General features: G+C 37.7%; 1 protein-coding gene across 5 annotated transcripts in view; it reads right to left on the bottom strand.

The window, feature by feature from the left end:
- The window catches only part of MSH3 (mutS homolog 3), a 192,717-nt gene that overhangs the window by 130,632 nt on the left and 46,269 nt on the right, over nt 1–15,816 (bottom strand). For 4 of the 5 annotated variants that reach the window (XM_068535584.1, XM_068535585.1, XM_068535587.1 and 1 more), the window contains exons 9-10: nt 4,931–5,043; nt 2,222–2,336 (exon numbers count right to left, since the gene is read on the bottom strand). In XM_068535584.1, coding sequence (XP_068391685.1) covers nt 2,222–2,336; nt 4,931–5,043 — 228 coding nt within the window. The remainder of the gene's footprint in view (nt 1–2,221; nt 2,337–4,930; nt 5,044–15,816) is intronic. The other variant, XM_068535586.1, reaches the window with a different exon arrangement.

Genomic DNA, 15,816 nt, shown 5'->3' with positions numbered 1-15,816 from the left:
AAGGTCTCAGATGCCAGTCAAGGGTCAAGCTTGCATGTAGGGTTTCCTAAGGATAGCTGGCTCATCAGGTTTGCCATGTTAATCTTTTCTTGCATCTCTCTCTTTTCAAATTCTGTTTCTCTTAAAAGTATCTCTGTTGTATTTATTTACTTTTGTATTCCTTCTAGTTTACTCTTTATTCCTAAACTGATCTTTTTCTTTAATATATAGTTCATTCTCAAATCCTATCACCTCATTTCAAATCTTTCCTATTTCTCATCTATTCTCATTTGTCCTTTCACATTTAGCATCATTTCCTTTTAGCTCATTTTGAAGTAGTAGGTTATAGTTTTTATTTAATTTGTGGGCATGTCTTTCTGGCATGCATTCACTTTCTGTAAGGACATTATCCTGCTCCTTATTCTTTTTTATTATAATTTTATATAGGATTTCAATTTGGTTCTTTTCCCATTGCTAATTTTTAAGTGAAAATTAGTTTTCCAGAAGTTTCAGAACACAGACATTTTTTAGGATAGCTGATGTTACTTTACACATCTCCCTCTTCTGTTGTTTTTTTATGGTGTTCAATCATGGCACCTCACTTCTGCTTTCATTCGTAAAAGATTAAATGCATGAGTACTGTCCTTTAACCACAACTAGAAAATTATAGAAATATATATATACACACTATATTTATGTGTGTGTATATATATATATATATATATATATACACATATACATATATATATACATTTAAAACTGTTTTCGGGCAGTTGGACATCAGGCAGCATAGAACTGTGATCCCTGAGAGAAGAAAAACAAAAGAGGTAAACACTATGACTAACTCCTTGGAGAGACCAAGGAAAGTAGAAGTTGTGAGACAGAATGCCAGAGATGACAGAGCTGCATACAGAGAGATGCAGAAGGGTCCCCTCAAGTCTTTGGCCAAGCACTGATCCTTAAATACGCGGAGGACCTCACATGGGATCAGGGAAAGAACCACAAGAAACAGTAGGACAAACAAGGGTTCACATAGGGCTTAGAATAGTTTGCTCTCCGACTAAAGAGAGTAGAAATACCTCAAAATACTTAGGGCATTGGGTAGAAGTCTTGGAAGTGTATTGCTTTCAGGATGGGATTAAAATAGACATAGACAAGGATTTCCCAATCTTGGTACTAAATGATATTTTACTGAGATAGCTCCTATCTGTCCACCCCACCTCTGCAGAAGAGGAAGTAGCTTACTTATCCAGGATGGATATGATATAGGGTAATTCTTCACAGAGCCAAAGATAAGGGGCTAGTGAAGACAGAATATGGAAAGGCAAGAAAATTATTCTGCTACCCTTTTTTTATTCCACTGGCTTTTAAACTAGCATTTTCCTAGAATGTCAATTGCCAGCTTTTAAATCTCTCAACTCTACAAAGTTAATCACTCTTTTAAAAAGCTGTCTATAAGGGTCTTCCCTGGTGGTGCGGTGGTTAAGAATCCGCCTGCCAATGCAGGCGACACGGGTTCGAGCCCTGGTCCGGGAAGATCCCACATGCCGCGGAGCTACTAAGCCCGTGCGTCACAACTACTGAGCCTGCACTCTACAGCCCGCGAGCCACAACTACTGAGACCATGCGCCACAACCACTGAAGCCTGTGCGCCTAGAGTCTGTGCTCCGCAACAAGCCCGTGCACTGCAACAAAGAGTAGCCCCCGCTTGCCACAACTAGAGAAAGCCCGTGTGCAGCAACAAAGACCCAGTGCAGCCAAAAATAAATAAATTAAAAAAAAAAAAAAAAGCTGTCTATGTTAGTAGCTGTCCTCTTTATCTTCAACTTTATGGTCTGTGAAATAAGAATTGAAACCAAGAATAAGAAAGGTGATGAAGTTTTATGAATGCTTTTCAATACCACTTCTTAATACTACTTCTCAATTAACTGTGCATTAGTATAAAGCACAGTTTTATATTATAGCGTTGTAGTCAACACTACAGTACATTCAATAGCTATCATGAATACAAACTGACAGAATTCTTAAGCTTTCTTTTAATTTATGTTAATTAATATTTTTAATACTCTTCAGCAACAATACCACACAGCTCATTCTTGCCATAGAATATTCTATCCAGAGCAGGTAAACTTCTTACCTAGTACTTACCAAAATTCAATTCAATACTACTTACCAAATTCAATTTAAGAAATGTTTTTTAATATAACACCACCTTTTTTTTTATTTTTGAGAAATCACTTACTTGGGTTTGGAAAGCACCTTTTCCAAGTTAAACTCTTTCAGGTATCTTATTATGGCAGCCAAAGAGCAAATCACAGGCTTTTCCAAGTTAATGATGCCAGAAAAACTTTGAGAACCTAAAAAAACAGAATATATACCTTCATTAAAGTTATTATTCATTATTAAAAACAAACATTAAGTTAAATAAAATTTAGTTTATGATTTTTGAAATAATAATTTAGACCGTTATCTCCTAAAATTCCCTTTGGAAAAATACAGAAGTTTACAAATACTTAGGGTATGGAAAAAAGGGCATTTTCTGATGGTGGATGACCCTTTTTTGGAGAGCAACAGAGCAACTATTTTCAAAGTGTAAAATGCTCATCCCCTTTGACCCAGAAATACTCCAAAATGCTTGTTAAAGATGTGTATACCAGAAAGTGAGTTGAAAAATCTTTTCTAGTAGTTTCTGCTTTATAACAAAGTCAATCAGCTATACATATACATATATCCCCATATCTCTTCCCTCTTAAAAAATTGGACAACCTAATTGAACATCAATAAGGTATTACTTAAATAAATTTCAGTACATCCAGATTATTATGCACCTACTAATGGGAATGACTTTCCCATTAGCTTTCCATCTGGTCTCCCACCTTTATCCCTGTGCCCTATAGGGTATTCTTAACAGAGCAGCCAAAGGAATCCTTTTTAAAATGTACGTCACATAACTGGATTACTTTGCTTACAAATCCTCCAACATTTCCCAACTCACTGAGAGAAGCAGCACAAGTTCGTACAGGGTCTAAAAGTCCCTACACAACCTGCCTTCCATCCCCTTTCATCTCTGAGCTCACCTCCTAATAGTCTCCCCCTTAGTTACTCTGTCCCAGCACCCAGGCTCCTTGATATTCTTTAAACACACCAAGCACTTAAGATATGTTGTACTTACTGTTGTCTCTGCCTGAAACACTGTTCCTTCACACGTCCATGTGGTTTTCCCCCTTAACTCCTTTAATCTTCGTTCAAATCTTTGTTTAATTGCCACATTCTCAGTGTGGCCTTCCTTCACCACTCTACTTAAAAATTCACCTCTTCCCTGCCTTTCTGTATAGTACTCATCACCTTTAAACACTATTTTATTGTACACCTCCCTCTATTAGACTGTAAGCTCCAGAAGGGCAGGAATTTTTGTCTGTTTAATTCCTTACAGTACATAAAATGCCTCAAATAGGCATTCAATAAAAATTAGTTGAAAGAATAAATACAAGTTATATTAAACAAATATATCGAAATATGTATGTTTATGTGTAGATGTGTACATCAAAAAATTCTTAAGGATTTGAGGGGAAGGACTGGTACTTTTTTCCTTACACACAACTATGTTTTAACTTTTTTTGCAGTAGGTATTTATAACCTTTAGAAAAAATTACAAGATATCCTCTACAAATCTGTAATATAAAATATATTACTTTCAACTATAGCTTTTTATAAAACCAAGGTGTAAATGACGAGTTAACAAAACTCTTTTCCCTTCTACTGAGAATTTCATCTTTTAACTGTCTAGCTCTGTTCCCCAGGAAACCTGACAAAGATGAAGTGCCACTGTGTTATGAGGTAGCATTGCGTATGGTAAAAATGACCTGAAATCAGAAAACTGCATCTGAACTAGGGGAAATTATAAATACCTGACTCCAGAATTTTGGCCTTCCTTGAGTACACTGACTTTTTGAACTTGGCATGTCCTTTGGAGAAATTCCAGCAAGAGATAAGGTTTCCTATAGGGCATGGGGCTTCTAAGCCAGGGCAGATCCTGCATCCCCCTGATGGAAGTCTGCTTTCTTTGCAACTGAGCAGTCACTAGAGGAGGGAGGGGATTTTAAGCGCCCAATGACTCTGTGGACTGCTGCAAAGACTGCTGAGTACTCCTCCCACTAAGAGGAACAGCGTCTTGTCGGCAAACTGGATTTTCTGTCCTATATCCTTCTAAGTGAATCTGATGCCAAGAGTGGCTTATGATAGTTTCGTGACTTAGTCTTGTCTTTAGTCGAACATAAGATGATGATCCCTTGGTGATATCTCGGACTGCCATTGTAAGTGGGTTACACTCTCAGACGCTTGATTCAATTTGGCCAAGACATCATGAGATTAAAAGGGATGGGGAAAGAAATGCCAACAAGACATTGATGCCTAAGAGGGAGCTGGGAGAGGCTGGTCTAACAGTGAAAGCTCTGCAGCTTGTGATAGGGGATAAAATTGGAACTTAGCATAAGCTGGACTGGCAGGAATGAGGGGTACAGACCAAATCAAACAGATGCTTGGCTGAGAAAATGTGAATTAGACAAACAATGGTAATCCAACATCTTAAGACCCTGTCACTAATGTTCTGGTATTTTAATTCTGGCCATCAATTTTTGGAAATGCTAGCCTTCATTAGGAGATTTACCCAGACATTTTATAAAATTGCAGGAAAATCATGGGCTATCTTTTAAAGGAAGCAAAAAGGAAGGTTCTTCAGTAACTAACTTATTACACTCCAATGAATATGTCAAAAACATCAAGTTACTAAATGGTCATAATTACAAAGAAGCAGCTGCAGTTGTGCTTCTGACCAGTTATTAATCAATAACTATCTAGTTTCCATTAGAGTTTAAGTCAAACTTGCAACTTTATCCAAATCTCAACTCAGTTAAATTTGAGGACACATGGCTAACATGTATAAAATATTTACCTTTACCGTCAACTACGTCTTTTGCATAAAATTCTGTAACCTCTTGGAAAGCGTGGCTGTATTCAAAATACATGTTATCCATCCTTTCTACTCGAATTCTATCATCCCGCACGCTGAAAGAAAAAAATGTAAAATTAAAAAATTAATTATCCATAATCTTGCACTATCTGTATTTAGGCCTTGACGTGACCAAAATAAATAAGACTCATTCCTTATTCTCTCCCAAGTTGAAAAAAAAGAGACAAAGAGCTAAGGTTTCCCTGTCAAAAGGCTGCATTTCATAAAATATTATTACTTTTACTACTGGTATTTTATATCACCTAGCACACTGTGAGTACTTTATATATATTGTTATTAAGAACTCATTAAAATTAAGGTCAGTTACTTTAATAAACACAAAAGGGAAAAAAATGGAAAAGCATCAATTTAATTGCATCAATTGTTTAAATCCACTAGAAACAGAATACATCATTAATTTCTTTGAAGTGGCATCTTTGGTTGGCACTATGCTAATAAGTCCATTTCTTCTACCACAGCCTCCAGTCAAATATAGTAAATTCCCCTTAAGTCAACTCTCACTCTTTCTATAAGTGGTTCTACACTTCTAAAAAAATATGCATATATGTGTGTGTGTATATACATAAATGATCATGTAAGTACATAAACAAAATCATCAAATCATCATCCACGCTAGTAGTGCATTGTCTTTTCCATTTTCTAGTTTGCTTGACTCCCCATTCCCCTCCGCTCCCCTCCTCTCCTTTCCTAATCACCTCACTCCCAACCCCTGTTAACAGCCTAGGAGGAATCCTTCCTCATTTTTTTCATGTTCATATGGTCATACGTAAGTATGTCATATACACCTACTCATACATGCATTGTTTTACAAAAAGGGGATGACTTTACACAAACTTCCCTGCATCTTCTTTTCTTCACTAAATAATAACTCTTGGAAATCCCTCCATATAAAGTGACCTAGCTACAACTCATTCTTTTTAATGGCTGAAAAATATTTGATAGTATGTAAAAGCCATAATTTATTCCACCATTTCTTTACTATTGGACATTCACTTGATGTTAAACATTTTGCCACATGTTGCTTTAGAATATTTTTATCTAAAAATAAAAATTACAGATACAGGTGTATCCTGCACACGTCCCTCTTCAGTCATATTCATCTACCATCTTCAGAAGAAAATACTACCTTCAATTTGGTGTATATTAGCACCATGTATGTTTTTATACTTCACAATATATTTTAGCATCTTTACACAATACACTGTATCATTTCATGTTTTAAATTTCATATAAGCAGTACTTTATTACACCTATCCTTCTACAACTTGCTTTTGCACTCAGAATTATATTTCTAAGATTTATACATGAAGATGGACATTTTTTTTTTAACATCTTTATTGGAGTATAATTGCTTTACAATGTTGTGTTAGTTTCTGCTGTATAACAAAGTGAATCAGCTATACATATACATATATCCCCATATCTCCTCCCTCTTGCGTCTCCCTCCCACCCTCCCTATCCCACCCCTCTAGGTGATCACAAAGCACCGAGCTGATCTCCCTGTGCTATGCGGCTGCTTCCCACTAGCTATCTGTTTTACATTTGGTAGTGTATATATGTCCATGCCACTCTCTCACTTCGTCCCAGCTTACCCTTCCCCCTCCCCGTGTCCTCAAGTCCATTCTCTACGTTTGCATCTTTATTCCTGTCCTGCCCCTAGGTTCTTCAGAACCTTTTTTTTTTTTTTAGATTCCATATATATGTGTTAGCATACGGTATTTGTTTTTCTCTTTCTGACTTACGTCACTCTGTATGACAGTCACTGGGTCCATCCACCTCACTACAAATAGCTCAATTTCGTTTCTTCGTATCTGTTTTTAAATGTTCAATTATTTCTTATTTTTGAGTAAATTTTTAAGATTTGCTTTTCAAATTTAATTCACCTGAATTTATTTTGGGGGATGGTGTGAAGTTAGAAGTACACTTTTATTTTCCATACGATTATCAGTTAAGGATCAAGCACCATTATAAAACATTCCATCTTTTCCTACTAATTTAGAATGCTGCCTCCACATTTCTGTATACATTGTGACCCTGTTTCTGGCTTCTGTCCTATTCCACTGATCTTTTTGTCTATCTCTGTATCAGGACCACAGTACTGTAACTTCCGTGGTTTGGTATCAATATCTGTGGCAAGGACCCTACCTTGCTTTTCAAGATTGTCTTCTTGGCTATTCTTGGGCTTTTGAATTTCTTTAGAAATTTTAGGTTCATTTTGTCAAGTTTCACAAAAACCTTATTGGGCTTTTGACTGGATTTACAATGAATTAATTTAGAGAGAAATGATATCTTAACCAATGAAGATATCCTATTGTTAAAGATGGCATAATATCTCTATTCATGTCTTTTATATCTAACAATAATGTTCTGTAATTTTCTCCATGTTATATATATCTTTGGTTGTGCTCACTCTTAGATATATTATAGATTAATACTACTGTGAAGGGAATCCTTTCTTCTATTACATTGACTAAAAGCTTATCACTGGTGTACATGAACCTAAATTTTTATATGTAGCAACTATGCTAAACACTTTTTTCCTGTATTGTCTATGTATGAATTAATATCATCTTCAAGAAGAAAATTTCTATTTTTCATTTCTTTTTCCTGTCTCACTACACTACTGGCTAAGACCTTCAGGGCTGCGTTGAACAAAGGTAAGGCTAACAGCCATCCTTTGCTTTCTTACTGATACTAATCGGAATGCTTCCAAAGTTTCGACTCTTAAATATGATTTTTACTAATGGGTTTTGGAATAAATGACTTATTAGCCTGAGCTTTGGTAAGTTTCCCAGTTTTTGCAAAAATAAAAAAAATTAGTCATAAAGGATTACTGAATCTTAGCTAATGCTCTTTCTATAGGTATTAAAATAATCACATTGTTTCCGCTCACTTAATCTGGTAAGATATTATTCATATTTTCTGATGCTGAATGATCTTTGCATTCCTGGAATATATTATACTTGTCATGATGTTCTGCGTTACTTAAATAAAGTTATAAATTTGATTTCTTAGTGTTTTTCTTTTCCTCCAGAAAATCTGTGCCAGCATACCTAGCTCCAAAGGCTTTTTCTGTTCTACTGAAAGACCGGACAGGCATAAGCTGCTTCAGGAAGAAATCGAAGAGGGAGGATTTTCTCCCATCTGTAGTGCTGAAGAGGATTTTTCCACCTTAATCCAATGGAGAGAGTATCAGACTAACTATTGCAAATCTCTTATCAATTTTTATCTTCCTGTAGACACCCTTAATACCTGGATTTTTAGAAGCCTACTGCAAAGCTATTTAGTAACTCAAAAAGCAATGAATGACCTTAGGTGAGTTCCACAATGCTTTTGTACAAGTTCCTAGAGTGAACACACGAGGCAGCTGGTAACTCAATTACTGTTCTAATATTTTGTTTGAGAAGCAGACAAGGATTTAGAAACACATTAAATTTGATAAAAATGGACTTGTCAGTTACCCTTGAGGCTTTCATGGAAGCATTACAAGAGTGTTAAATTCAACATTCTGCAATCTGTATATAAAATACCCTCATGCAAATTTTTTTCCACAAACTGATTGGAGTTATATGTGAAATCTCTTATCTGTGTTTCCCTAGACTTCTTTATGGTAAAATCAAATCACTGTATCTTTGAAACAAAAGTCTACTTGAAACACTATATACACAGAGAGTAATATCCAACCAGAATTTTGTCAAACTAGATTTTAGTAAAATTTCTATATTCAACAGAGAACTGTCAATCTTGGTTTCCTCAAACTGTAGCCTGTGAAGTACCTGCATCAGAATCACCTGCAACACACATTAAAAGCACAGATGCCACACCCCGAATGTGTTCCATCTGAATTCAGCACGAAGCTGGAGGAGAGGGGGTATTTTCATTTTCAACAGGGTTTTCGGGGTGACTCGCAGGTAAACTGAAAACACTCATCTACACGAACAATACTGGCAGCCATTGTAGGACTAGAGTACGAAGTGGAAATATAAATCTTCTCCAAAGACAGTCTATGTTTTTAGCTGCTCTATTAGAGGTGAGCAGTAAATATCTTTTCACCAAAAAATTAAGGAAGTCAACGATGGTCCCATAATTGACCAAGGACTTAAAAAATTATAAAAAAACACCTTCCCACCCTCTACAGAGGCTGTTTGTGACCAGAGGCTGAAGCCTTCTGAACAGAAAAGAGGCTGAACAGAGGCTATGCTCCTCCTCCGTGGGCCTGGGGTGGCAACTGCCCTTCTGCACTGGATGGGAGGACTAATGTCAGCATGTGAGTCTCAGTCACTACATGGGGTACGCAAAGCTGGACTGTTTTAAGATTTCTAATTTTATTTTATTTTTTTAAACATATATTTATTATTTATTTTTGGCAGCATTGGGTCTTAGTTGTGGCACGGGGGACCTTCGTTGAGGCATGTGGGATCTTTCATTTGCAGCGTGCGGGCTTCTCTCTAGCTGTGGCAGCAGGTTTTCTCTTCTCTAGTTGTGGCATGTGGGCTCCAGAGCATGTGGCCTCTGTAGTTTGTGGCACGTGGGCTCTCTAGTTGAGGCACACGAGCTCAGTAGTTACGGCACTCGGGCTTAGTTGCCCTGCAGCGTGTGGGACCTTAGTTCCCTGACCAGGGATCGAACCCATGTCCCCTGCATTGTAAGGTGGATTCTTTAGCACTGGACCACCAGGGAAGTCCCAAGATTTCTAATTTTAAAAAATCCTTTTCATATGTTACATGCCTCTGTGTTGCCAAATATATTGTTTTTGAAAAATTAAGTGGCAATAAAACTCTCAACAAGTGTGGAACCTACACTAAAAAAAGGGGGAAATTTAGACCCAGTAATGTCAACTTGGACATAAAATTGGTGATTCTCTGGTGCTGAGTAGCAAACTACCTACAAAGATTTTGATAATGTTTAATTGTGACCAAATGTCAACTTACCAATTTATGATCTATGCTGACTTTTGAAACTATAATTTTTATAGATGAAAAGAGCCTTGCTAAAGGCTGACAATCTACTCTAGGAAAACCCAAGGCCTCTTCTGACAGTGTATTTATTGATAATAATAATACAGATTGAGTTCCAAGCTTGCTGAGTGATTAATTCTTTCCTCTGAGGATAAAATGTAATAGAGATCGAGATTGAATAAAACAGACTATGTAACATAGTTACAATGCCTCTATATTAGAATTAGGATGAAATTCATTAATTTATTACTTCTTATAATAGGGAACCGTCACTTTCTTAGAAGACTGAGGGCATTATGTCAAATTATAAAGACAACCACTAGAATGAAAATATCAGAATAACCCCAGAAGAACAGCAAGGAAAACAGACCACATAGTGGAAGATTCTTTAAGATATAAAACTAGAAAACTAAATATGGACAAACTAATATCAAATATATCTACCATAATGACAAATGTAAATGGACTAAACTCACTTATTTAAAGAAAATTAACCTCGGATTGGATTACAAAAGAAGAAAAACTGGGACTTCCCTGGTGGCACCGTGGTTAAGAATCTGCCTGCCAATGCAGGGGACACAGGTTCAAGCCCTGGTCCGGGAAGATCCCACATACCGCGGAGCAACTAAGCTCGTGCACCACAAATACTGAACCTGCACTCTGGAGCCCACGAGCCACAACTACTGAAGCCCGCGCGCCCAGAGCCCATGCTCCGCAACAAGAGAAGCCACCACAATGAGAAGCCCGTGCACCACAATGAAGAGTAGCCCCAAATGCTGAATACTAGTGGTCATAGTAACTATTCTTGTTATTCTTCTGACTTTCTTAGGTCTATTATTAGTGCTTGCTATTGTTTCAGTTGTATAATCTTACACAGTATAGAAGTTTCCTGAAGCATTGTTGTAATTTTTGGTGTTGTCTTGTAATTAATAATGGATGAATGGATGTTGAATTTTATCAAAATACTTTTCACATCTGTCTAGATGATCATATATTTTTCTCCTCTACCTTACTAATGTGATGGGTTATATTATTAGATTTCTTTATGTTGAACTGTTTTTATATTCTTCAGCTAAGGCATCACACTATCTTGTATTTATCCTTTTTATTATACTGATGGAGTCTGTTTGCTAACATTTAATTTTGGAGATTGATTATATGATTTACACCTTAAAAAAAAAAAAGAGTAGCCCCTCCTCGTTGCAACTAGAGAAAGCCCACACAGCAACGAAGACACAACGCAGCCATAAATAAATAAATTAATTAAATAAATAAATAAATAAATAAATAAATTTATTTAAAAAAGAATAAGAAAAACTTTCTACACTACCAATAGGAGCAAAACTTAAAGTAATTCAGAAAGGTTAGAAAGAAAAGGTTGGCTGGAAAAAAATTGCCCAGATGAATATATTAGGCTAGTGCAAATAAAAAGAAAGCATGGGACAAGATTTTCTTATCAGGCAAGATAAAATTCAGGACAAAAAGCATTATAACCAGACAAAGAGAGGTACTTAATGATAAAAAGGACAAGATGGAAGAAAAGCTTTTCACCCCATATCCTTACAAGAGTTTTAGATTTTTGAACCATTGGAATATACCACTTATTCAAAAAATAAAATTGTTTCTTAAGAAGAGAGAAAGAGGGCTTCCCTGGTGGCGCAGTGGTTGAGAATCTGCCTGCCAATGCAGGGGACACGGGTTCGAGCCCTGGTCTGGGAAGATCCCACATGCCGCGGAGCAACTAGGCCCGTGAGCCACAACTACTGAGCCTGCGCGTCTGGAGCCTGTACTCCGCAACAAGAGAGGCCGCGATAATGAGAGGCCCGTGCACCGCGATGAGGAGTGGCCCCCACTTGCCACAACTAGAGAAAGCCCTCGCACAGAAATGAAGACCCAACACAGCCATAAATTAATTAATTAATTAATTTAAAAAAAAAAAAAAAAAGAACAGAGAAAGAAAAAGCAAAGAGTGGATTACAGGATTTACACAGGAGCTCCCAGGAGAAGATGTTTGTCCACTTCCCTGGACTTAAACCTGGGAGGCTAGGAGTCCGGGAAACGGAATGGCTGCAACCTCCCTGCTACCTTGTGGAACATAAGAGGGCAAACGCCAGAGGGAGAGACAAAGGAGAAGAGCCCCTAAATCCATCCATGCCCAATTCCAGCCTACCTTCAAGCTTTTCACTTACATGAGCCAGTATGTTCATTTTTAACTTTTAAAAATTCAATAAGAACTCACTATAAAGTATACAGTTTTCAAAAGGCAAAAAAGGAGAGAAGGAAGTGGACACAATCACACAGACAGCATCTTAGAAAGATGGCAACCTCTACTGTTGGCCAGATGGGCAATAGTGAACTGAGGTGAGAAAGACCCAGTTTGATTTCAGCTGGTGAGCCTGCTTCAGACCAAACCAAGAGGGAGACAGAGTACAAGTCAGAGGCTGTCGAGACCAGGAAGCCCCCGGCCACCACTACACACACAGTTTCCCACCAAGCAGAGATAAAGGGACCTTAGACAAGTTACCATTGGGGGCTAGAAATTAAAAGCACATTTAGGGCAAGCCCCCGCAGGGTTAGAAAGACCCGAAGTAAGGAAACGCTAGGACCTAGCCCCAGAGGACAGGCCTGTTGGGGAGCCAGAAGAAGAACTGAGAATCTCCTCACTCACTATGCAAACTCCATGGGGCCTCAGACAGAGGAGGCCTAAGGCCCAGGAAGTAACCAAGGCCTGTACGAATGGCAGCTGTGCCTGCTGTTCAAAAGACTAAGACAGGAGGTCTTATCTTATCTTACCTTATCTTAAGGCAAGAAGTCTACACTAGGTAAACTCATGTCTTTCTAAAATTTTCTCTAGCTTTTGATTTTACTTTTTCTTTTATAGTAGTTGTTACTTTAAGAAAAAAAAAAAAAAAAAGGTAACACTCCAACAAAAAATTGCTCATCTGTCTGGAAATTGCTAACCTGACAGGGAAGTATTTCTATCTGCAATGAGGTCAGGAAAACTAAAAGGATTAGAGCGCTCAAACTTGGGGAACCAGGGGGAAGAGAAAAACGAAGGGGGAGGGAATGGAGGCAGAAAGCCCAAGGGCCTAGAGAAGGCATCATTTCTGCCTATAGTCATAACCTCCCAGCTCTTCTTCCCTGACCCTGGAAATCTTCTCTAAGGATGAACTCCCTTGGAACAATACTTTAAAACCTCCATCCTTTTCTTAATCTTTCAGTCCATCCCAATCCTGGGTCTTTTTGCCACCCATCTCCACATACCATACCCCCAGCCCTGTGCACATATTCTTACTTAACAAGCCAGCCAAGACTCACCTCCTCTAAGACGCTTTCCCAGAAGAATAACCACATGCTAGGATGGCCTGTGCTTTCTACTGAACATGTGGGACTGCAGTTTGTAAAGTAATACCTTCAGAAATAAAGCTACTTTGTTTGAAGCACACATGCTTTTTGTCAGGAACTTTACTGCCAGAGATAGAAATACAAACTGTAATATGCATTATAAAGGAATGAAAGTTTCATGGAATATTAACCAAAATAATGTCAACTGTGCTATAAAACATTACTCCTTTTGAAGTCCAGAAGCAGAGGTGAAAGAAGGGAATGGTTGCTTCTTTGTGTGTTTTTTACTGAGAAGCCGTATAATGGAGTGGTTCAGAGCCTATGCTTCAGAGCCAGGAAGTCTGGATCAAATCCCAGTTCTGCCACTTAGTAGTTGGATAACCCCAGACTTAACAGCTCTCTGCCTCAGTTTCCTGGAAATCTGTATTAAAAGAATAGTAGCTCCCTCACAGGGGGTTTGTGAAGATTAAATCAGTCCATAAATATTATAAAGCCCCTAGAATAGTGTCTAATACATAGTGTTAGCTATTGCTATTATTATTAACATTATTACTGCTACTTAACAATGAAAGATAGGAATAGTCAGTCACGTGCTCAAAGGAAAAGGGGAAAAAAGGGAGAGCGCTTTAGAATAGATGAAAGTGGGCAGGACAGGCACAAAGGAAAGAACACATCAGCGATGAAAAATATTCTCAGTAGATACCAAGATGTGTCTCTAACGGTACCTTTTTCACTCCAGGGGAGCACAGGATGAAGATGAGGAAAAGCTAATGTGGGATTTCAGAACCCACTACCCCTCCCCGAAATAGCACCTCACCTACTTCTGATGCTTGAAACGCCTTTAAATAGACACAAAGAATTTTCATTTCACAGGCAGAAACAAAAGAAGTCACTCAAAGGTCACTTAAATAGCAGTCTTCAAAGATGACAAAAGATACTGGTTAATTTTCAAGTTTAACTTTAGAAAAATTAACAAAAGTTGCTAAACTCTAAAACCAATTACCTAGACATGTACACACTACTATGTATAAAATAGATAACTAATAAGGACCTACTGTATAGCACAGGGAATACTACTCAATACTCTGTAATGACCCATATGGGAAAAGAATCTACGTGTTGGCCAAAAAGTTCCTTCAGTTTTTAAGTAAAAATAAAAGACATTTTTCATTTTCACCAAGAACTTCATTGAACAACGTATTCACCGTTTTGTTCCACTAACTTCTGCCATTTTTCAGGCAACTGCATAATTCCATCTTCCCAAAACTTTTTATCTTTTTGAGCAAAGAACTGTTCTGGGAGCCTTTTATAGTCTTCCAGGGAATTGAAATTTTTTTCCACTAAGAGAATTTTGTAAAGACCGAAATAAATGGAAATCTGAAGGTGCAATGTCTGGTGAATACAGAAGATGAATCAGAACTTTCCAGCCAGTCTGTAACAGTTTTTGCCTGGTCATCAAAGAAACATGTGGTCATGCGTTATCCTGATGGAAGATTATGCGTTTTCTGTTGACTAACTCTGGTCACTTTTCATAGAGTGCTGCTTTCAGTTGGTCTAATTGGGAGCAGTACTTGTTGGAATTAATAGTTTGGTTTTCCGGAAGGAGCTCATAATAGAGGACTCCCTTCCAATCCCACGATATACACAATACATCACCTTCTTTGGATGAAGACCGGCCTTTGGTGTGGTTGGTGGTGGTTCATTTCACTTGCCCCACGATCTCTTCCGTTCCACATTATTGTACAGTATCCACTTTTCATCGCCCATCACAATTTGTTTTAAAAACAGAACGTTTTCATTACGTTTAAGTGGAGAATCGCATGTAGAAATACGGTCAAGAAGGTTTATTTCGCTTAACTTGCGTGGAACCCAAACATCAAAGCGATTAACATAACCAAGCTGGTGCAAACGATTTTCAATGCTTGATTTGGATATTTTGATTATGTCGGCTATCTGCCGTGTGCTGTAACATTGACTGTTCTCAATTAATGTCTCGATTGGATCGTCATCAACTTCAACTGGTCTACCCAACCGTGGAGCATCGTCCAGCGAGAAATCATCAGCACGAAACTCCGCAAACCACTTTTGACACATTCAATCAGTCACAGTACCGAAAACTCAAATGTTCAGCAAGTGAATGGATAAACAAGTTCTGTAGCAATTCTACTGAACAATAAAAAGGAACAAACTACCCATACACTCAAAGCATGGGTGAATTTCACAGGCATCATGCTGAAAGGGGCTGGACATGAAAGAGTACATACTGTAATGATTCCATCTATGTGAAATTCTGTAACAGTCAAGTCAGATCAGTAGTTGTTTGGAGTAGGAGGTGGACATGGGGAGAAAAATGACTGCAAAGAGGCACAGGGAACTTTCTGGGAAGATGGAAATGTTCTACATCTTAATTGGAGTGGTGGTTATGTTGGTGTATATATCTATCAAAATTGATTTGACTCATATACTTAAAATGTGTAAATTGTATTGCATGTAAATTATACTTAA

The sequence above is a fragment of the Eschrichtius robustus genome, chromosome 2 (genome assembly GCF_028021215.1).
Source record: "Eschrichtius robustus isolate mEscRob2 chromosome 2, mEscRob2.pri, whole genome shotgun sequence".
Classification (NCBI taxonomy): domain Eukaryota; kingdom Metazoa; phylum Chordata; class Mammalia; order Artiodactyla; family Eschrichtiidae; genus Eschrichtius; species Eschrichtius robustus.
Note: the sequence above shows the minus strand (reverse complement) of the source record. Positions and strands in the feature narration are given on the sequence as shown.